The following is a 22516-nucleotide window of genomic DNA, read 5'->3' as shown; positions in this document are numbered from 1 at the left end:
ATAAAAAGCAAATTCCAGTCCCCTAACCCCGAGTGAACAAGTCCCGTTCCTGAATGAGTGCGCTGCGCTTCTTGAGGTGTGCCCAGTGAGGACATGTGATGGCCCACAAAACGTGGTAATCCGAAAGGAGAAAATAAACGCAAACAAAGGCCGAACGAACGCCAGCTGAAAGAGGAGACATCGTGATTGGCGATGCTCGCGAAACGAAGAGATATGTACAGGTCGCTTTTGTCTGTCTTTGTCCCGAAGCGCTTGTTGCTGGAAATTACCATTCAACGCCACTTTTTTCCCTTGAAATGCTAATGCCATGCCATGCACGCTCAATATACAGAACAAGTGACAAAGGAAATGGTCGAATGTGTCGACCGCCGTCAAGACCATCAGGACTCTAGTTCTGGTAGGTCTCCGGGTAAGGTCATGTTGGGCTGGAGAGATGGGTCGTTGGCAGAGTTGGGTTTGACTGTGGTTCTGCCAGATATCGGCGCACTGCGGACTCGCTGGCTGAGTGGTAAGGAGTAACGCACCACACCCTTCACAATAAGATCGAACTCGTCCTGGATGATGCGTCCCCAGCGCTCAGAACCTCCAGCGGAGTGGTTGCCTGGGAGATGGAGTCGCATGGTGCCAGTTGATGCTGAGACGCCCTTGTTGAAGAAGGACCCTTCGAAGGACAGCGGGCTGTCGAACTCGGTGATTGTGCCGAGACGCATGTTTGGTGCGGCGTCGTCGTCGGGCGGGTCGTCGGGAGGATCGTCGCGAATATGCACGTCTGGGTCTTCCAACTCGTCCCCATGCGGCCGCTTCCACCAATCGAAATCGGTACCAGCGTGAGGAGATTTAGCAAAAATTTCTAGATTTGCCTGGTCGATTGATACCACCACAATATTAGGGTTATGAGCTTTGACCGTCAGGTCAAACATCAGCTCCGGATCGCTGGCCAGGACGTTCTTGATGGATACAAGCTCAATGTCCGTCAGTGGTTGAGAGGTAGCGAACATGAAGCCAATTGCGCCGGTGATAACAAGCAACAGCATCATGGTTACCACCAGACAAGCAGCGAACCGGTTCAAGTATGACGGCTGCTGCCTGTACGACTGCGATTCGAGATTTCGCAGGTTTGCGGGGTGACGGCGCGTTCTACGCGCAGATCGCACTGTGGATGTGAGTAGAGGGGTGCGCTCGTCGTCGGCGCCGGTTGTTGTCGTATCATCAGCGTCGTAGCGGGCCATTTGAATCGAGGACCGCTTTCCGAGAGCGTGGGGACCGCCTCTAGCTGAGCTCGCGACTCTCGGACTAGGAGGGCCTGACGATTGTCTCGAGTTGTTGGCCGACATCTTAGATCGGGCCGCGTTCGGAAACAGAGATTCATTGTCGAAGAGCGAGGGGTGCGTGTTCCCAGGGTGACGACCCCAGCGACCGAAGTGGTTGTGGTGATGATGTCTCCCTGTGCCTCTTCCTGATCCGACGCCCGCACTTCTACCACTGCCCTTCCCATCGTCGTCGGCGCCTAAGCTTTCAGCGCCGTTACTGTTGAAGGTGTTTACGAACTTCATGCTCTTCTTCAGCCCCGCGGCTGTGTTTACCTGCAAAGCCTCGTGGATTGAGCGCATGCCTAGGGCGCCGGCTCTGTCGGCCTGGCTAATCATCGAGGTAGCGCTGGGTGTTCGCGAGTGATACCGACGTCTTTCAACATCAGGAGGGTTGGAGTCGTAGACGAATGTCTCCTCAGAATCTGATGTATTCGCCTCATCAACGGCGCTGGCCACTTTAGCCTCAAAAATATCTGCTTTTGATGATGCTACACAGCGTTTGCAAGTCAGCCAACTGCTTAAGATGATCTACAGAGCGTCGAGGCTTTTTTTTAAATGACATTTAGCGGGTAGCTGTCGCCCTGCCATGCCACCATGTTGGTTTTTCATAAGGTAACAAGGCATGGCGTCGCTTCGTAGAGGAGCAATTGAAGTATGGACGGGATCTCTTACCATTTCCAGGGTTCACAGTCGGCTGCTTCCGACTGGTCTTCTTCTTCTCTTTCTTGGGTCGAATAGTTTCCGTGCTAGGTTTCGCTCTCAGTGTACCGGTGCCGGGTTCCAGTTTGGCAGCAGGTGCCAATGCCACCTGGGGAATGGAAGAGACGGTCTCCGTCTCGACGATGAGACCAGATCCCTCCCCAGAAGCCTTGTTCTTGCCCTGCTTGTTTGACAATACACTAGACTGTCGCGTGACTGTGGGCACGGGAGCTGTACTTTGCGACCGCACTCTCACTGTGCCAGTGTCGCCGTCTGTAGTGTGCAGAGATCCTCGACTTAACCGGGCAGCTCGGTCCACTTGGGTAACGTTGTCGGCGCTGGCAGCTGCCTCGTGGGCCAGCTTCTCGTTGACCTTCTCTAACGTGGAATCCATCTGTCCGGGCGAGTTCGGTAAGCTCACTTCTTGCACCGTTTCCAATGCGGGTCCACAGCCCGTAACCGGGGTTCGCACTCCAGACTGGAGCTGAGAGTCGTCTGTCTCGCTCTCGGATACGGATGGGAAAGGTTCGGATTGAGGGGTAGGAGATGCTCTCGTGAGGTTTATCTTGGGAGGCTCCGGCTCTGCTCGACGTGGTGGTGGCGGAGGAGGATTCTGAGGCTTCCCAAGCTGCGGAGGGGGGGAGCGCAAGCGAGGCGACACAGGCCAGCGAGGGCTATCTCGTGTTTGGGCAACTTCGGTGTTGAGCGGCGTCTTTTGCGGGTTGATTGATTTGAGAAATGATTCTTGAGAGTGTGGGAGGAGTGTAGGGGTTGTGGCGGCGGAGAGGGTCCTTGACGATGTCGGCGGGCCTGGTATGCTGGTGGTGGATCTGGGGGTTCGAACCGCGGTCAAGTCTTGGCTGCTGCTCTTGCGCGAGCGTAGGCCAGCAGTCGTCTTGGGAGTAGTCGCGGCGGTAGGTTTGGCGGTCTGACGGGTAGGTGAGGTATCCCTCGAATTGAATGGCGATGGAGTTAGGGATGTGGTGGCCGAGGATTGCTTGGAGGAAGGTTGGCGCTCGAGGGTGGTGGATTGGGAGGGAGTAGTAGTGGTAGACGTCTCTAGGGGTTCTAATCGTGACTGGCTTGCGTCAGAGGACCCGTTCGTGGTGCTGGATGTCTTTTCCATGGCCGAGGACTTCCAAGTGAGACAGCAAAGGGAATGGAGCCTCGTCTAAGGTAGTCCTCATACCAATCCAATGTGGGTTCTAACACGGGAGCCGGCAGTCGTAATTCGGAAGCAGGCCTATCATGGTGTTCGACAATGCGACGTGGGATAGGATGGAATTCAGGATAGACGAGGCGGGATCCTATTGGGGATCTTGGGATTCGTCGTTTGCGGTGGCTACGGCTGCCGGTGCTTGGAGGACGAAGGCGAGGCGGATGCGCGGTCGTGTGTCTGTCTCTGAGAGGTAGGTTTCGTGGTCGACGAGTGGCTAAGCTGGTGCTGGTGCTGGCTCGGTGGCTGCTGTGGATGTGTCTGACGGGGACACTTGTGGAAGTAAGTAACAGAAAGTGATCTGGTGTGAAATGATATGGGTGTTGTCAGAGAAAGAGTAAGAAGCTCGAAAATGAGGGGATTGGGGGAAGAAGTCCAGAGTGGTGAGGGTGGTGTAAGTTGGCGGAAGAAGAGCGTGTGTGTGTGTCTGATGTAAAAGACGAAGACGAAGACGGATGAGTGGTGGTAGCGGGAGACCAGACGGGAATGAGGTCAGTAAAGCAGTCGGGTCAGTGCAAAGCCAAAAACACGGGCTGCAGGTGCTTGCCCTGCTTGCTTGCTTGCCGGGTGTGGTGTGCTGTAGCCAGCACTGAGTTGAGGAGGTGACTCGAAGTATTGCCGTACCTACTTTGAGCGGAAAGATACCTCATGAGTGACTGGCGACGGCAACTCAGCGAGTGTGCTTGCTGTACCTACAGGCTACAGGTAGTTGGGGGGGGGAAAGGGTGAGGTGGTGGTGGTGGGTGCTGGGATGGACCGGCCGGTAAGGAGCGGGCTCTTAGTGTGTGACGACTACGACCTGCCCAGCGAGTCTCAGAGACCTCAGCGGCCCAAAAAATCGAAAAGCACCTGCCGGAGACCAGTGCCTTGTTTGCAAGGGGCCAGACATACCTCATCCAAGGTCCAGGTACGGACGGTACGTACGGAGAGGTACTTTCTCATCTGAAGGAGACCCATGCGCCAGGTAGCGCGACATGGTGACAGGGATGCATTTTGCTGATGAATGACGGTAAGCTCACCAGCCTCCCCGTTCCTGGGAACCTCTGCAACTGCGTGAAAGGAAGTACTCAGCCTTGGATGAAAGTATCCATGACCACCTCACCATAGGCACGTTACTGACCTGCCCTGGTCTCCGGCCTCAGGTACCGTACAGTACCGCAGTTAAGCAGAGGCAATGCACAGATTCTCCGCTGCCGTCACTGAGGCGAGGAGAGACACAGAGAACTGGCTTCCCTCAGGTTCCATCTGATTACTCTGTGTCCGATTTGTTTTTGGGCATGCACTATTCCCATCGTCACCCCGTTCTGCGTGTACTCTGTACGTGTTATGCATCCGTACTGTTGTGTGCCTACCTACTCATGGACATGACACACTTAATCCAACGCATCCAACCTTCCAATGGCGTCCTTCAAAGGAATGGCAGAAACAATCAATGGGTTTTGACAGGCCCGGAGTCGAGCTCCTTGCTCTCGCTTTGCGCGCGGTGGGCACAGTGACAAAGGCCGAAGAAACCTTCCTTCGCAGAAGGGGGCCCGGAGAGCGGAAGGGAATGCAATGTAAACGAGTAAGGCAAGGAGGGCACAGGGCGAACAAGATCCAAGGAATCAGAAAAAATCGAAGACGGACATCCCAAAAAAGCAAATAAAACGACTCAACATGGGAAGGGGCGACCCTGATGTGCCTGCCCAACGGCCATGCCTGATCTTTTAGCTTCACGGTACATTGCCTTTGGCAGTAGGCAGGCAGGCGTGGTAGGTATGTCGTCTTTGGGCCTGAACGATGAGTATTAACAGAACGACTAGCAGCGCAAATTATCCCTTCCTCCCTCCGTTCCCGCCCTGCTTCGTCGTCTTTTTATTTCCCCGACGAATTTTGATTTCTCCTTCCCGTCTTCCGGCTCTATCCCGGTAGAAATGTTTCTGGTCAAGTTGAGAGCGTGTCTTGTGGGCAACAGAGAGACATGGGCAGGTCTGGGACTTGAGGGAGCTTGGTTCTCCTTGGTGCTCATGGCACCGCGGAAGCGTTCCTGACAGTCCGTAGCAATCAGAAGCGTCGTTGAGAGCCCCATCCGAGTAAGTCAGCGACAAAGCTTTTGCGCCTTCACCCGATTCTGCCTTTGAGTTCCGGGGGAGCCAACCGCCCTCTGCAAAAGGTTTGCGGTAGGATACTTACGCAGGCAGTAAGTACGGACGGAGTACTTACCGTCCAGTCGCACCTCTCGAGTGTCGCCGGGTAATGGGCCGCGTCGTCTCTGTCAACCGAGGCGTTGAACCGACGACCAAGGGCTTCGCTTCTCCTCCTCTCCTCTCCTCTCCTCTCCGCCGAGAAGAAAATCGGGACCTCTGGGGAGGGGGGCGTCGCGCCGCGGATGGATTCCTTCAGCAGCCAACGCGAGGGATGGAATGGATCCGACCCGGCTGCAGGTCCCAGCATAGCGTCACAAGGACCAAAGGCGGAGGACCCGGCGAGGATAGAGGAAGGGGCAGAAAAAATACAACGGCTGGATACATGGAACTTGGATGGGAAAGATGAATGACGGGAAAGTCCCATCGACCGTCGCCGGATACAACACAGCTTCTCTTCATACAACATCACTGTTCCGAAGGGGGTACAGTACAGGTCAAGAGTCAAGGCAAAGTCGGAGGTTGCAATCACTGACTAGGCTAGTCGGCTTACCTACCGAACAACACAACATCGATGAGAACTAGCAGATTCTCCGGTGCGTGTCTTCCCGTCTCTGGTGAGTGTCCGGCTGCTGCTGCTCCTCCTCTGCAAACACACTAGGCAAGGGCTGGGCGGGGGAAGAGTCCCGTCAACCGTAGGTGAAAGGTAGTCGCAGCCCTGGACAGAAGAAAAGATACTTGGGTACGTACCTCTGAGGATGACGGCAGGGGTTGGGCGGTAGGTACCGCGCGGTGCCGTCAGTTGGGCCGATGGTGAGGAGGGAAGGAAAGGAGCAAAGGAAACCTGTGAGAGTCGGAGACCCATGGCCGGCAGAAACCCTGAAACTACGCGGGATGCCTCAGACCGCAACTCTTGTCCCGGACGCTTTCCTCCACACTGATTCGTCCTCGCCGGCCTGTGGATAAGTGGATGGTGGATGGTGGATGCAGCCTCCGCCCATTCTCAATCTGGAATTTTTCTGGATGCGACTTTTTGCTGGCTCAATCCACTGCCCCCAGGGCCCCAGAAAACGGGCAGTTATGGCATGGACTGCTGCACCGCAGAGCATCCATGCGTTGAGTCCACCATGCACCGCAACCACCAAACTCACAAGTCACAACACAGCAGTGGAAGTCACCGTCACCACCCATGGCAAGGCGCAAACTGCTTGAAGTGCGCTACGGTGCTGCCAGGCGGCCTGGAAGGCACAGCTGATGGGCCACAGACACACACCCGCACAAGGCAAAGCCAGAACACACGGTGCATCTGGGCCCCGTTCTAGAAACCCACCTTGTTTTTCTTTTTCCCTAGTTTTTCTGTTTTTCCCTCTCGCCCATGTTGCACCGACAGCCTGTCACCGATTCTCCCCGCCTCCTCTATCATCACCGCTGTTTGACATCGGACTCCTCCATCGAGGCCTCGGGATGCTCGCACCTCCCAATCACGGTCCCGGCCTGTCTACCGTGCCCTTCCAACCCTGCCCTTCCAACCCTGCCCTTCCAACCCTGCCCTTCCAACCCTGCCCTTCCAACCCTGCCCATCCAACCCTACCCATCCAGGGATGCTGAAGACCTATCGATACCGCCACTCTTGTCCCTCTTCTCCCATTCCAAAATCTCGATCTCTCTGGTTGATTTGATGTGATATCAGCTCTGTCACAAGTATGATTGTCAGCGGCTGTATTTAGTCAGGAACGACGAACCTGGCAGCTGGGACTGAGGTCTGCCTCCCGCACTAACACCAGTAATATCCTGCGTCGTCTGCTTCAACATGCGGGTTTTCCCATAATATGGGTACCGTGGCACAAAATATGCCACTAAGAGGTACCCTTTGAATGCTGCCATCTCGCTGTCGCTGAGTGTATCATCTACTCGGTAAGGAGGTTTGCAACTGCCAACCAGGCTGACGATGAGGCACTGCGTGGACGCATCCCGCAGTCACGAGGCATGCTGCACGGCTGGGTCTTGTTGGCGATCTGACAAGCTCGCATGCCGACTGAAGACACACCGTCTCGGGCAACTCAGTCGACACACTAATCAAAGGCTGATACGTGGAACTGGTCCCGGGCCCTAGCAGAGACAAACAGAAGTTGGTGCCTGTCTACCGAGACTCTAACCCTTGTCAAGCGCAGGCACAACTCACAAACTCCTGCCCTCATGATGAACCAAGGGATCATGGCGCCGGCCGCATCCGGACGCTCAACCCTCTCAACACCTAGCTGCTAGACAAGGCCGACAGCGCTCACTCACTTGATCTCCTCTTTACGGTGATATTCTGGCCGCCTGGCGGCCTGCCTGGCTTGTTGAGGGGCACTTCACCTCGCCTCGAGATGACTCTGACCGGCCTCCTGTCTCGCGGTTCGCTGCATCCCCCCCTAGTTTTCGTTGACCAGAGACCACAAGGGTTCTGAACGCCCACATATGGGGAACCAACTATTAACTCCATTCGAAGCGAACTGCTGCTGCCTGTCTTGCATATCATCACGTCCGTCTCGACACCGCATGTCCCCGTTCTGTCTGCGCAGTATGTCTGCCAACAAGCCCCTGCTCTTGAACAGAAAGCTGCGAGTCAACGAGCGAAAAGTCGTCTCCCTCTCCTAATTACAGCCTCTCACAGGCGGCCAAGTGGACGACGTGGCAAGCACGCGACTGGTTGCACACCCGACATTGGGCTCTGATTAGGGAGGGGGCCGCCAACTTGGGTTCTGGAAAATCCAAGACATTCCCAAAGCGAAAAGAAGACGAAGAAGGGCGCCGGCCCCCGGCCCCCCGATTGAATGTCACAACGAACCCACCCGCCCACGAGGCAATTACCTGCACTTCCCAGACACTATCCCGACGGTACCGGCCTATTGGACGCAAACGCGACGGACGATTGGCTGCTGCCCATCTCCCTTGAATCCCTCCGTTTGGGGGCCGGGCAGCACACACATTACCTAAAGTACGCCCAGGAAGGCGACCGACGGAGACGGGGCCGCTGCCGCTACCTACGAAGTAATAGGTACCGCGCCGTTCTTCAGGTCGTCTCACGTTACTCATTACTCATGGTTATTCAGCCCTTCTCAACGATGGCCGCGATCGTTGCACCGGGACAGGATTCGGCCCATCCTGACGGGACCGTTCCTGGTGCCCTCTTCATCGACGCCTATCCCCAAAGGCCCTTAGCCTCGAGAGAGCTTGACTCTGTCGTATGATGGGTCGTCGGTGGTCCCCGCAAAGAAAGTGACAGGAAACGGGTCCCCGTTCCCTGCCCAGCCAGACCGAGGCGCCTCACCGGCAGCTCTCAGCACCGAATCCCGGCGAACGGCTCATCTGGCATCTGATGCTGCTGTGTGACGACACCGCTGAGAAAGCACATGCTGCGGTGGCGCTTCAACGGATTTATCTCCTGCACAGAGCGACCTGCGGGAGTAGAGTGTGGCTCAGTCAGGCGCAGGAAGAATAGGAGGCATGTCAGATTTCGCTGTAACATTCCTACCACCAACCCAAAAGGGACTCTCGGGGAGGGCTGGCCGTGCCGCTGGCTGGCTGGCAAGTCTTACACTCCCGTGCGACGGTGCCGAGGTGGTGAGCACTTTCGCGACGGGAATTCCCAGCCGGGCTTTCGACCAGTCGACTTCTTTAGTTCGAAGGGGGGAGAGAAAGGCGACCGATCAGACGTTTCTTGAACGAAACGAGTCTCCAGTACCTCCCGTGTCTTCTCTTGTTGCCCGTCGAAACTTGTCGAGCAAGCCTCTTGGCAAACACCTGCAAACTTGGCCCCCACGTACAACTGTCAGAGACATACCACGTCAAACTGCGTCCATCTTGGGAGTCCCTCCACCCGCGCGTGATAACAGTCTCGATGTCTTTCGACCCCCCTTTGCGCGTCAGCGCCGTTGCTGGGCGGTGATCATCTGCGCAGGAACCCGGGAGTTTATAGGCTGGGTGAAGGATGGAACCTGAACAGCGAGCTAGAGCAGCTACATGGGCAGTGGCATGACGTGCCACTCTTCGACAGGTAGATTTTTCATTTTGTTTTATCTGGTCGACAACGACACACTGGAGGCTGCCTGGACCTGTCATTACCCACATGCACCCAAACCACCCTCCTGGTTCGCCCGCGCCTGTCAGATGGGACGGGCCTTGCTCGGCCTCGTCGCGATGCGCTGGCGGGAGGGAGGCCACGCGGGTAAGCAAGGCAGGTTAAATTTGGTGGTCATCATGTAGCCTTCTGCCTAAGTGACCGCAGCAAGGTACTGCTGCTTTTTTCCCCAAGCTCTTGAGCAAAGTGGGATGGATGATGGTCTGTCAAGTCTCATTTCGAGAAAACCGCATGCACAAAGCCCCTCCTCCCACTTCCCCCTTTTTCCGCGCCTCTGCTGACAATTCATGTCTCTTGCGCCTGCTTTCCCGGTTTTACACGCGATGTTGGACCGACCAGTCAATCAAGTGCCATGTGTATTCCGTATGCCCTATTCCTGAGATCCGGGAGGCGGTGCTGCCGCTCCCCCCAGGGCGCGGGTAGGGCAGCACACACGAAAGGGAAGCGCCGCGTTGCACCCAGAACGGGGGTGGAGGGTGACATTCTGGTCTTGTTCACCTCACCAGCGGCCCAATCTGCCTTTAACGGATTCAACGGGAGTCGGGACCAAAAATGCGAAGGTTAGAGAAGGCGTTTTTTTTGGGAAGGATGCAACTGCCATTTTCATCCATCATGTCCGAACTTGTCACGGCTTGATCAACCGCCCCTTTACTGGCCACCGCTGCGCGTCGTCCATGTCACTCACCACAGTCGACGCCTCGGGCCTGCCCAATCAAAGCCAGATTCGCATTGTGATGGATCGATGACCGTTGAGACTCCTTTACCCGTCGACCTCATTTAGGAACAGAAACAGCCTTGGCCGTTGAAGATCTCTTGCCTAAGCTGGAACGGTCACACGCAGGCGCCTCGGTCGAGCTCGGTCTGGGGTTGGTGGAATCGGAATCCCAATCCGCTAGTTGAGGCTCTTTCTGTGTGTCTTTGTTCCAGTCCGGAGCATCTTGAGCGGGATGTTCGTCTCAAATTGACGTCGTTCCTCCTTGGACGACTGAGATCGGTGTCTCATGTCCGACTATGTGGCATGTCTTCAGCATGAGCACGTGGTTACTCTAGAGGCTCGTGGGACTTTTGTGTTTTTGTACGTTGTGTTATTGCTGCCATGAGAATCTTTCTGATGGACGTCATTGGTCTCGGCGACAGCTTCTAGGGAAGAGTGCCGCATGGCCATGTGAAGTTGCTCTGCCGTCTTCGACTAATCGGTTTCGATGTTGAGCACACCTACTGATGATCATCGTATAAAAAAAAAGGTGCCTAAAGGTTGTCTCATACGTAGAATCAGAGCAGCTTAATGAGATGCGGCAGAAGTAGCTCCAGGCACCAGTATCTTCATTCTATATTCATACCCTGCAGGATATCTTGTCTCTTTTGTACGCCATGAACGCCAGACCATAAAATGCCGTCAACAATCCGTATCCACCATATACGACACAAAAGGCCTAGACCAAAATCAAGCAAAGTGAATGCCCTCAGAGTTGAGGGCGGATAGAAGTTTCAGGAAATCCGTCTCGTCGCAAGCGCGGGCACGCTTGTCCAGGAGATCGGTGCTCACGAGCGCACCCTCAATCTTCTGCCTGACGAGCGCGGCGACCTTGGTCTTCTTGCGTTTGCTCTTGGTCTTCTCGGGGACCTTGGCCGCGTTGGCCTTGAGCTCCTTGAAGAATTCCGGGGTATCATCGTCCATGGACTCGACATCATCATCGTCGCCACCGGCGTCAGCGTCGTCATCCATGTCCATAGCATCGTCTTCGTCGTCCTCGACAAAGGTCTCGTCGAGGGGAACGTTGTTCAAAGCAGCCCACGTGCGGTAGTTCTGTTGCAGCGTTAGATAGAGTCTAGCGACGTAGTCCATTTTCGCGACTTACCTTCTCGAGCATCTGAAGAACTTCCTTGGTGCCGAGCCAGCTTGCACGCATAGTCCTGTTCTTGCGGTTGAAGCACTGTGAAACATCGTTAGCCACGGCCACGTGTTGAAATCCTCTCCTGTGACTTACGATACGGAGGAGGCCGTCGAACTCCTCGAAGCTGATGGTAGGGCGCTCGGCTCCCTGTTTGGGCACAATACGAACGACGCACGAGTCGACTTGCGGCGGTGGCCTGAAGTTGGCCTTTGAAACCTTCATCACGTTGGAACATGTCGCCCAGAAGTTGGCGTTCACACTCAATCTGGTCGGACTGTCAGTCATGCATCCAGTGCCAACCTGCAGCGGAAAACCTACCGGCCGTAGAGCTTGTCTCCCGGCTTCGCCACCAGTCTCTGGCCGAATTCGAGCTGGAACATGAGGATTGCCTGACGAGGCGGCTTGGGCATGGCGAGCATCTTGAAAACCAAAGGAGATGAGATCTGACTGATGTTTAGCTTCTAGATCCCTAGCCCAGGAATTCCCACGGCATACCTGGTAGGGGGTGTTGGAAATGAGGACGTCAAAGGGAACCCAGTCGACTTTGATGGCATCTCCGAGCATGACTTCGAGCTTGCGCTGCTCTGGCGTTCCTTGTACACGCTACATATGGTCTTGTCAGCCCCCGAAGACCGTTACGAGAGCGAGAGGTCCAACCTTCGTGACTTCGGCCGCCATACGAGGATCGAACTCGATCGCGATGAGCTTCTTTGACTTCTCCAATATCCTCACAGTCAAGTTACCGGTACCAGGACCGATTTCGAGAACAGTGTCCGTCGGCTTCAGTTCGGCTTTCTAAGGCGCATTGTTCAGCAAAGTTCCTGTCTTTCTTTTCCGTCGGGGGCTCGGCACGTACATGGACGATCGCGTCCGCAACACCAGGGTTCTTCAGGATATGCTGGCCTACATTGGTCTGAAAATAGCGTCAGAAGTGAAGCTTTCACACCGTAAAGCACTCTACGTACGTTGAACTTGAACACATTGTTCGTCTTGTTGGATTTCCCTGGTCGCGAGTAGGGGCTCCCCGAGCCAGCGGCATTGCGCTTTCCGGCATTGGCCTTGCCCATGTTGTTCTCGTGCTCGCGCAAATGTGTTCAATTTCGCATAAAGACCGCTTCGAAGCTCGAGGAGGGTTCGCGGGGTTATGCGCGGCAGTTGGCTTCTGCAGTATGCTGCCTCGACAAATCTTCGCAGTGTCGAAGTCTGCGGTGAAGATGGAGGGGCAGCCTTTTTGGAAATTTTAGTGGAGTCACCCCACCACTTTGCCGTGGCGACAAGGGTGCAGCAGCTTAAGGTACCTGAAGGGAAAAAAAATTGGCACCACTTCAGCCTTGCGCCTATCTCCCCTAGCTATGGACTGCAGCTATATCTGCCCTCCTGCACATACACGTCCTGTCGCGCGCATCCGCAACCACTCACGCGACAACGATTTACGCATAGCGCATCTGATACCATGGCCAGCCGCCGCGATTTCTTGAGCCAGCCGGCTCCCGAAAACTACGTCGCCGGTCTCGGTCGAGGTGCTACGGGCTTCACGACGCGATCGGATTTGGGTCCTGCACGCGAAGGGCCCAGCGAAGACCAGATCAAGGAGGCTGTCGCCAAGCGCGCGGCGCAACTAGGCATCGGTGCCGATGGCAAAAAGCAAGAAGCGGATGATGATAATGACGACGATCGATTCAAAGACCCCGATAACGAAGTCGGCTTGTTCGCTGGCGGAGTGTACGACAAAGACGACGAGGAAGCCGACAGGATATGGAAAGAGGTAGACGAGAAGATGGCCAAGAGGCGACAGAAACAACGAGAGGCGCGCGAGAAAGCCGAGCAAGAAGAATACGAGCGCAAAAACCCAAAGATTCAACAGCAGTTTGCCGACCTGAAGAGAGCACTGTCAACAGTATCGGACGAGGAGTGGGCGAACCTGCCCGAGGTTGGAGATTTGACCGGAAAGAATAGACGGAGCAAACAAATGCGACAGCAGCGGTTCTACGCCGTTCCCGATAGTGTTCTTGCAGGAGCCAGCGCCCAGGGAGAGCTCGGGACCACCATTTCCGATGACGGGGCAGCTGCAAGTTCAGAGGCGGCTGACGGGACCATGACGAACTTCGCCAAGATCGGTGCGGCGAGAGACAAGGTCCTCAAGTCTAAGCTTGAGCAGGCATCTCTGGATGGAACGGAGTCCTCCGTTGGTGGCAGCGCGACGAGCATCGACCCCAAGGGCTACATCACCAGTCTACAGAAGAGTGGCCTGACGGAAGCTCAGGCGCAAGTTGGTGACATCAACCGAGTGCGCGAGCTTTTGACCTCGGTCATCAAGACTAACCCGAATAATGCTCCGGGTTGGATTGCGGCAGCACGCTTGGAGGAGCTTGCAGGCAAGACTGTCGCGGCGCGCAACGTGATTGCACGTGGATGCACAAATTGCCCCAAAAGCGAGGACGTTTGGTTGGAGAACATTAGACTGAACGAAGGTCGCAACGCTAAAATTATCGCCGCGGATGCCATCAAGAAGAATGAACGATCGGTGCGACTCTGGGTTGAGGCGATGAGGCTGGAGAATGAACCGAGAGCGAAGAAGAGAGTCATCCGACTTGCTCTGGACCACATCCCAGAATCTGAGGCTCTCTGGAAGGAAGCGGTCAACTTGGAAGAAGATCCGGAAGATGCGCGGTTGCTGCTCGCCAAGGCAACTGAGCTTATACCCCTTTCCGTTGATCTTTGGTTGGCCTTGGCAAGACTGGAGAGCCCAGAGAACGCCCAAAAGGTCCTCAACAGGGCACGAAAAGCAGTTCCTACATCCCATGAGATTTGGATTGCTGCTGCCCGTCTGCAGGAGCAGCTCGGCACAGGACAGAAGGTTAACGTCATGAAGCGTGCTGTTGCAGTTCTCGTCAAGGAGTCTGCCATGCCGAAGCGAGAGGAGTGGATCGGCGAGGCTGAGAAGTGCGAGGATGAGGGCGCTATAATCACCTGCGGAAACATCATCCAAGAAACCTTGGGCTACGGCTTGGACGAGGACGACGACCGCAAGGAAACCTGGATGGAAGACGCGAAAAGCAGCATCAACCGCGGCATGTACGAAACAGCCCGTGCCATCTACTCTTACGCCTTGCGTGTTTTCGTCAACAGCAAGACGCTTTGGATGGCCGCCGCCGACCTGGAAAGGAATCACGGAACTAAAGAGTCCCTCGCTCAGGTCTTGGAGAAGGCTGTTGAGGCCTGCCCCAAGAGTGAGGTGTTGTGGATGATGCTGGCCAAGGAGAAGTGGCAGGCCGGCGAGGTTGACAATGCCAGACTTGTTCTTGCCAGGGCTTTCAAGTCGAACCCCGATAACGAAGATATCTGGCTTGCTGCCGTTAAGCTCGAGGCCGAAAACGGAGAGACAGAACGGGCGCGCAAGCTCTTGGAGGAAGCTCGCGAACAGGCACCCACGGATCGTGTTTGGATGAAGAGTGTGGTGTTCGAGAGAGTGCTGGGCAACAGCGAGGCAGCATTGGACCTCGCCCAACGAGCTCTGCAATACTTCCCTGGCGCGGCGAAGTTATGGATGCTCAAGGGTCAAATCTACGAGGACCTTGGCAAGATTGGCCAGGCGCGGGAGTCTTACAGCACCGGTGTCAAGGCTGTTCCCAAGTCTATTCCCCTATGGCTCCTCTACTCCCGCTTGGAAGAGAACGCTGGCCTTGTTGTCAAGGCTCGCAGTGTCCTCGATCGAGCCCGTCTGGCGGTTCCCAAGTCCCCAGAGTTGTGGTGCGAGTCCGTCCGCATCGAGCGGCGGGCAGGCAACATCAACCAGGCCAAGTCCCTCATGGCCAAGGCTCTTCAAGAAGTCCCGAAGAGTGGCCTCTTGTGGAGCGAGCAAATCTGGCACTTGGAGCCACGAACCCAGCGGAAACCGCGGTCTCTGGAGGCCATCAAGAAGGTGGACAACGACCCGATCCTCTTTGTTGCCGTCGCCCGGATTTTCTGGGGCGAGCGCAAGCTCGAGAAGGCCCAGAACTGGTTCGAGAAAGCGCTGGTTCTGGACAGCGACAACGGCGACAGCTGGGCATGGTACTACAAGTTCTTGCTCCAGCACGGTACAGACGAGAAACGAGCGGATGTCATCAACAAGTGCGTCCTCAACGAGCCTCGCCACGGCGAGCACTGGCAGGCAATCGCCAAGCATCCTCAGAATGCGAGAAAAGAAACCGAGGAAATCTTGAAGCTTGTGGCGGATCGCATAGAGAAATAAGGTGTGTATTATACTTGTATCGAATAATTTCCCAAGTGGCCGGGGCAGGTTTATGTTACCGAGATAAGTAGGCGCATATAGGACATGACGATTAGAGCATGGGACAGTGAAAAATTGAGTCGAAAGTATTAGAATTGGTTCATGTCACGAGACTCCTAACCCTGAGATAATCGAACCCGGCCCTATTGTAACAAGTGACCCGAAGGTCATAACACAAAAGAAATCGTCATTCGTAAGAGTGCTTATTTTCCGCCAAACCAGCTGGAGACGCCGCTCTTGGCCTTGGCAGCACCATCCTCGACCTTCTTGTCGAACTGGTCAATCTTCTTCAGGGCTTCAGCCTTAGCATCCTTGGCGTAGGCCTCGGCGGTGCTCTTTGCAGAGGAGAACTGCTTGTCTGCCTCAGCAGCCTGTGAGGAATGATATTAGGCTTATACCTCAGCTATTGGTTGACGTCGTATTACGTACAGCAGAGTCGATTCTGGCGCCGGCGCGGGCACCGGCATCGCCAAAGCCCTTCTGGGCCTCTGGAGTGCGGCCAGGGATGTGTGACTTGATCTCGGCAGAAGCCTTGTGGACGTCGCCTGTTGTTCGTAACGGTTAGCGTCATTGTTCCATGGCCATACGCATGAAGTATAAGACTGCAATACACGTACTCTCAAACTTCTTCTCGGCAGCGTTGGGGTTGCCGCCCGCGCTGTAGAGGTAGTAACCGACACCACCGGCGGCAGTGAGACCGAGGAAGAGGGGGGCCTTGGACTTGGACATGTTGACCGTGATGCGTGGCGTGTATCGAGGTGATTTGGTTCAAAGTTTTGGGACTTTCTCGGCGATATCAAGAGTATTGTCGTTGAGATTATGGGCTGTGATTGATTGAAGGGAGGGAAGAAGAGAGAAAATGGGAGTTTTCGCAGAGATGGATGGCACGATCTATTAGTACTACCAATTCACGGGCCAGGCCGGTATTGCTGCTGCCATTGTCTCATTAGTCGTCTGAGTATTTGCTGCGCGGTTACATCCTTCCCCCTCCTAGCGATCACACCAGTGACAGCTCGTCGTCTGGGCAAGGCACAGGTTCAAGCTCAGGAGGCTCTAGTTTGGTGAAGGTGTGAGAGATACATGACGTAGAGCGGCATGAATGCGGGGAATCGAAGGTAGCTACCCCCAGCCGGTCCTGGCCGGGAGCTCCACTGGCGTTCGGGATGACAGGCCGCACAGGCCCTCTTTTTCAGAAGGGACCAGAGAGTACTTTCATCATCACCGTGATAAGTGGCGGCCTAGGTAGCTGCAAGTACCTCATCGACTGCATCACAATTGCAGAATGGCCTCCACTGGATCCCCAGTGTCACCTTGCAGCCATCAAAGCTCCGAGAATCAGCTGTCGGTTTGTAGAGGGGGATTTCGATTTCCTCTTGGAGCAATACCAGCTTCCGCAGCGGACGCTTTCACCGGCCGAACGGCTGGCTGCTCAAGTCTTTGGTTCGACGCAGTACCGAAGCACAACGCTTGACGGTCTGAGCTGGCTGGGTTCCGGCACGCAAGCTGACGCCAAGGGGGCTCGTTGCTTGGAGAGAAAGCTGGGACATTACATCATCGACGGACCTCTGGGACGCGACACACACCCTTTCATACCCTTGTGGCCTGGACCGGCCTAGCTGGAGCTCGTGAACCGGCCTGAGCCAGAACCAGCCCAGATTCAGCTGGCCCAGACCTCCAACCAGCAAGCACCACCGACGCGCCGCATTGCTGCTCCTGCATCGTACTAGTCTTGTTCTGAGCCACATTTGGCCACTGCTAGGTGGTCGTCGTCTTGGTCCAGCCCACGCTAGGTCCGGACGCGCGAGGTCTCAATTGATTTCCCTAAACAGCCTCATCTACTGTTTTACCAGTCTTGTTCACCTCCCATCCTCTAGACGAGGTGTCTGGAGATAATTCGACTCGCCTTCGATTCAACACACAATGGTCGAGTGATTCGCACGGCCGCCTCTCCCTGTGTTCGAAACATTCCTGTCCAGCTCCCTATTGACCGCTCGCTCACTGGCGTTGCGAGAACCGTCTCGAATCACGCCTAGCCTGTCTCCTGTTCCCCACACGAACCCCCGAAAAGGCTTCTTGCATCGAACGCTGCCTCTTCGCCTTGGGTTTTTGTTCAACCCCGGGCTTTCTGACCGCTGGCCCAGGCGGTTTTGGCCGTAGAGATGCCATCGTTCCGAAGTTCTCGTCGGGTTACCGGCCTGAAGGACAGCGACTACGACCACGAGATCAACTTGGTTAACCACGAAGACCGCGTTGCCTCGCCCAGCCTAGAAACCCCCAATGACGTGACCCGAGCATCGACTGGGTCACGACTGCTTCGCGATGAAGACCAAGAAGAAGAAGAGCATAATTTGAGCAACGGAACGGACCGTGACGTGGACAGAAATGGGAACGACGAGGTCGCTTCATCTCGGAATGCATCAAGTCGAGGACCTAGTCGCTTATCTCAAGCCAGGGAGCGGCGGAAGATCCCAGTCTTAACTGCCCAGACCACAGCGGGTACTGGAGCACCATCAATTGAAGTCGAAGGTATGCCACCCCGGAGGTCTCTACTCGATTGTATCAAGAACTGAATGTGCTTGCCATTAGAACCTACGCCACACGAAGCCCCAATACCTATAAGAGATGCCGGCCGGAGGGAGCGACCATCGACAGCAGAGCGAGAATCTGCAATAGACGTATTGTGGGAGAATGAGAGAGGCTGTTTTTGCTGCAGAGTTCCTCTATTCTCTGGCAAGGCCTTGGGCAACCTCGATCCCTCTCCTTGGACAAACCAATTCCATAAGACAAGTCCAACGACCATTAAGACGGCCCAAGTCCCTGACCCGACGTGGGAGTGGGCGTGGCCGGAGTGGAGGGTACATCGAGAAGAAGGCGTTCAAATGGACGAGTTTGGGTGGGAATATTCGTTCATGTTCTCCAAAAAGTTCTCGTGGCATGGTCCGAAATGGTGGAACTCTTTCGTGCGTAGGAGAGCCTGGGTTCGAAAGCGAGTCAAGAAGAAGCCCGAGGATGTCTCTGAAGACCCGCACATGCTTAACAACGACTACTTCACCGTCACGCCTGCAAATCACAGCCGCGCCTCTAGTGTTGGCAGCCGTCGGGAAAGCATCAGCAAGGCGAGCATGCAGACGAGCATAGCGGAGGAGAAACCCGACATCGAAGACGTGTGGACGCTGATGGCAGTCCTGCGGGCCGCGCGAATCGACCGAGAAAAGATCGAAGCCGTTGAGAACTATCTCGAGCATGCCAAAGACAACCTCGAACACTTGCAGGATGAAATGCACGATATTATGGGCATCTTCGTATTCCAAGCCTCAAGGAGACTGTTGCTCAGTCATTTGACCAAGATATATGATGAGCATGTCGCAACAGACGGAAAAGAAGACGAATCAGGGGAGCTAGAGGAGAGGAGGAAGCACCTTGAGGCCGCAATCAAGCATGCCGACGAGGAAGTGAAGAAGTTATCCTATTGGAGCGACGTGAAAGGACTCGCTGAGAACGGCGAAGCAACGCACGCTGTCGAAGAGGGCGAAGGATGGAACCAGAGCTGGCAAGGCGTAGATCAGAGCGGGCCGGCGCATGCGAATTCAGGGGCATTACCCGTGACGCCCAACAAGTAATGAAGACGCCAAGAGAGATGAAGAGCTATTCTTTTCTTGTATACCCGTCTCTATATAAATCTAGGTAGTTTATTTTGTATGAACTAGACTTGAAGCAGATTCATGGGTGCGACTGTGTGGATAACAGTGCCTACACTGTTTTTTCAAGAACTCGCGCAGAAGGCCCGCGGCTGCGTATCGGCGGCCGGTGGCTCCTGCACAACGGGGCCGGGTTCAATCGGCGCGAGTGGAAATTTCCTCGTTCCCGCTCTCCAGCCATTTTTCCAAATTTCAACGCGAATCGCCAGCCCAGCACACACCATGGGCCACTCATAGCAAATGTCCCTGGGAATCGCACAAGCATGGAGAGCCCGATTGTACCGCACCGGCGTCTCTGGAATATCTCTGATTCCCAGGGGTCCTCCAAGATGGTCTCGGGCGCCTATAGCTCAACCACTACCACCCTCGTATCGATGGATCCACGCAGCTTCCGGAGCTGCAGTGAAGCCGAACCTCGACGAGACCATCCCTTCCTCTGACTCAAAGGAAGCGGGCGAAATCATCGATCGAAAGACTGCCGATCCTGCTCCGGATGCGACTGAAGGAGCCTCAGTGGTTGAAGCTGGGACCCTTGCACCCAAAGGACGGACCGAAGAGAAATTCCAGACCGAGAGCGGTGATCGGGCTTTCGACATACCAGCTGGAGATGGGACAATATCAAAGCCGAACACTCGATATGGCCTGTCCTCGACTCGAGACGCGAACTTCCGGGAAGTCTTGCCCATTCGAAATGAACCCCTCAAGACAAGTCAAACTGGTATCTGGAGGAGGACTACAGACCGACGGCATGGCCCCCTTGAGAACGGGTCGAAGGGTTTGGAACAGAAAGCAAGAGGGCGACGCCAACCCACGTCACCAGTACAGCGGAAGCACGAGTCGGTTCTTGTAGAGAGCCCTATCGGATACAAGTCTCCTCGCGAGACCATGTCCAGTCTCAATCGCCATCACCGGAGCCTGACAAGACAGTCGCGGCTGGAGGCTATTCGAGAGATCAAGAAAGAACCTGTCGGGAATTGGCGCTCGATCCTGGAAGTTCTGAGGCGATGGACTCGGCCGATCAAGGGGCCTTGGCAAGAATGCGCGCGCAAAATCTCGGTTTGCGAAGACGTTGCGATGGCGCTTCTCTACAACCCCGATCAAACCATTTGGGATATCCACGAGAGAACAAGATGTCATCTTCAGCTACATTGGGTCCCATGGAAGAAATTGAAGGGCGAAAAGTCATCTTCGGCGAAACCCATTTTATTCCTCTCGGGAGACGACAGGGGCATGGCAAACGCTATCGCCGAGGTGAGACGAGTTGCCGGTAAATTCAGCAGTGAATTGGTCGTCACTAGCAGCAACCCGTCACAGACTCCTAGTCCTGAATCGATGCTCATGGTGTGGTCGAGTCTATACAAAGCCCAGCGGCCTTCGAGGATAAATACCTACACGCTGGAGACCCCGTTTGAGAAGATTCCCAAGCCAATCATATGGACTCCTCAGACATTCGAGGCTTACGTTGCGGCCATTGCAAAAGCAAAACTATCTCCGCGTCTTGCGCAGCGCTTTTACGGCTCGGGCGTCGGAGCGATGACCGCGGCGTTTGATCTCCTCTGCAACACGTTCAAAGATGTTACCGCACGCCATGCGTTATCGACACGAGCCTTCAAAGTGGCTCTCCAGGCAGTAGAGGTTCACGGCCACTCGTATCGTCACCATGCCCGCGATCTGCTCAGCAGCATGTGCAACCTGGGGGTGCCTCTGGACACTGAAGTCTTCAACATACTCTTGAAGGGGACCATCGTCGTCAAGGATTTAGGAAACTTTGACAGGGTGATTTCCCTGATGGTCGGGAATGGCTGCGCACCGAACGTTGACACCTGGTGCCTGGTCCTTTCCATGATGCAGGACTGGCAAGTTCGCCGCCACATCATCAAGACTATGGATATGTGCGGGATGCTCGTCGAACCTGGCGGTCCTCAACGGATCGCCAAAGAGCTTGCCGTCTGGGATGTCCGCCAGCACCAACCTAACTGGTCAGGAATTAAAGACTTTTTGCAGGCTCAGGAGGGTCGATATGGCAAGAAATGGGCCACGCTGTCGGCTGTGAACAAGATCCTCACGGAAATCGGACGGATGGGCCATCTCGACGACGCTCTTGAATTTCTCGACATTATGCGCAATACCTGCGATATTCGGCCGAGCACATTATCCATCAATATCCTCGTATACCACGCACGACTCCAGCGCAAACCCGAGGCAGCCATTCCCGCACTTCGCAGGGCCCACGAGTGGCAGATCCCTCTGGACGAAACGATATACCATGAGCTCTTCAAGCTGATGACGGTGCTCCGCAAACCCAATATGATGGGTATCGTCTGGCGATACGCCGCCCTCAACGGCACAACATCCTGGGACATGCGACGGGACGTGTCTGAGCTGATGATGCGGACCGGCGCTTTCCAGTCAGGCGACGAGGTGGCTAAGACCACGCTGGACCGTCCAGCCGTGACGGTGACCTTTCACGAAGAAAGCATGGTCAGGTACTTGGAGGCCACATTGAATCCGCTCAAACGGGCCGCAAAAATCAGCAACCTGCTCTATGGTTGGAACGAAGGATGGGGGCCCGCTTTGCCACTCTATGAAATTCTTGAGAAGGCATGGGTGGCCGACAACAAGATCTACCACGAGATCAAAGAGGCCGACCGGCAAAAGAAGCAGTACCACCACCAGCAGCAGCAGCAGCAGACTATGTCGGCAGATTCTGGAGCCGGGCCAGCAACACTTCCAGATGCTGCCGCGTTCCCAGGCTCTCCCAATCCGGTAGGTATTGGTACACCAGCAGAGCCCACAGCGTCGACTACAGCCCCGCGGCCCACGATTCACAGAGTCACCAAGCGCGGCATCTCCATCGTCCTCGAAAGGAAGCGTACAGAGAAATGCGGTGCGGCTGAGCGCAGAACGCTTGAGATGACCGTTACGCACATTTCTACTCAGAAGCCAGTCTTCATTCGCCCAGACAAGGCAGTATAATTGTCCTGCAAAAGTTCTGTAGCATAGAAGAAGCCCATGTACAAACAATTTGACCATTGGTCAGCCAGTGTATGAAGTAATATTTGAAAAGGCACAAAGGTCAGTTGGACTTTGTTGTCGTATTATATATACCCAGAGAATCAGACAAAAGTACAAACGCATCTCTACATGGTACCTACAAAAGTTGCGTCCAGTCGTCGTGT

General features: G+C 55.2%; 6 protein-coding genes across 6 annotated transcripts; 3 read left to right on the top strand and 3 right to left on the bottom strand.

Annotated features, from left to right (window-relative positions):
* Nucleotides 1-380: 380 nt before the first annotated feature.
* VAC7 (Vacuolar segregation protein 7) lies at nt 381-3135 on the bottom strand (the record flags this gene model as incomplete). Its single annotated transcript, XM_032035379.2, has 2 exons — nt 381-1798; nt 1983-3135. The coding sequence occupies 2 exons, from the start codon at nt 3133-3135 to the stop codon at nt 381-383; spliced, it is 2571 nt and encodes an 856-aa protein (XP_031892676.2).
* A 7780-nt stretch (nt 3136-10915) lies between these two features.
* Nucleotides 10916-12433, bottom strand: DIM1 (Dimethyladenosine transferase; the record flags this gene model as incomplete). The annotated part of the gene is made up of 8 exons (XM_032035356.1): nt 10916-11278; nt 11331-11405; nt 11460-11631; nt 11685-11809; nt 11862-11969; nt 12024-12161; nt 12223-12279; nt 12332-12433. The coding sequence occupies 8 exons, from the start codon at nt 12431-12433 to the stop codon at nt 10916-10918; spliced, it is 1140 nt and encodes a 379-aa protein (XP_031892313.1).
* Nucleotides 12434-12819: 386 nt separating this feature from the next.
* On the top strand, nt 12820-15600 carry prp1 (Pre-mRNA-splicing factor prp1; the record flags this gene model as incomplete). The annotated part of the gene is made up of 1 exon (XM_032035344.1): nt 12820-15600. One exon carries the CDS (start codon nt 12820-12822, stop codon nt 15598-15600), a length of 2781 nt encoding a protein of 926 aa, XP_031892858.1.
* A 242-nt stretch (nt 15601-15842) lies between these two features.
* CGGC5_v006125 (uncharacterized protein) lies at nt 15843-16368 on the bottom strand (the record flags this gene model as incomplete). Its single annotated transcript, XM_032035333.1, has 3 exons — nt 15843-16010; nt 16069-16184; nt 16257-16368. 3 exons carry the CDS (start codon nt 16366-16368, stop codon nt 15843-15845), a joined length of 396 nt encoding a protein of 131 aa, XP_031892593.1.
* Nucleotides 16369-18021: 1653 nt separating this feature from the next.
* On the top strand, nt 18022-19259 carry mug65 (Meiotically up-regulated gene 65 protein; the record flags this gene model as incomplete). Its single annotated transcript, XM_066151651.1, has 3 exons — nt 18022-18035; nt 18092-18165; nt 18226-19259. 3 exons carry the CDS (start codon nt 18022-18024, stop codon nt 19257-19259), a joined length of 1122 nt encoding a protein of 373 aa, XP_066009032.1.
* A 1152-nt stretch (nt 19260-20411) lies between these two features.
* CGGC5_v006123 (uncharacterized protein) lies at nt 20412-22313 on the top strand (the record flags this gene model as incomplete). Its single annotated transcript, XM_032035311.1, has 1 exon — nt 20412-22313. The coding sequence occupies one exon, from the start codon at nt 20412-20414 to the stop codon at nt 22311-22313; it is 1902 nt and encodes a 633-aa protein (XP_031892377.1).
* Nucleotides 22314-22516: the final 203 nt, after the last annotated feature.

This window comes from Colletotrichum fructicola (genome assembly GCF_000319635.2).
Source record: "Colletotrichum fructicola Nara gc5 chromosome Unknown KSG_Nara_v1_contig03, whole genome shotgun sequence".
NCBI lineage: Eukaryota > Fungi > Ascomycota > Sordariomycetes > Glomerellales > Glomerellaceae > Colletotrichum > Colletotrichum fructicola.
This window is presented reverse-complemented; position numbering and strand designations above follow the sequence as displayed.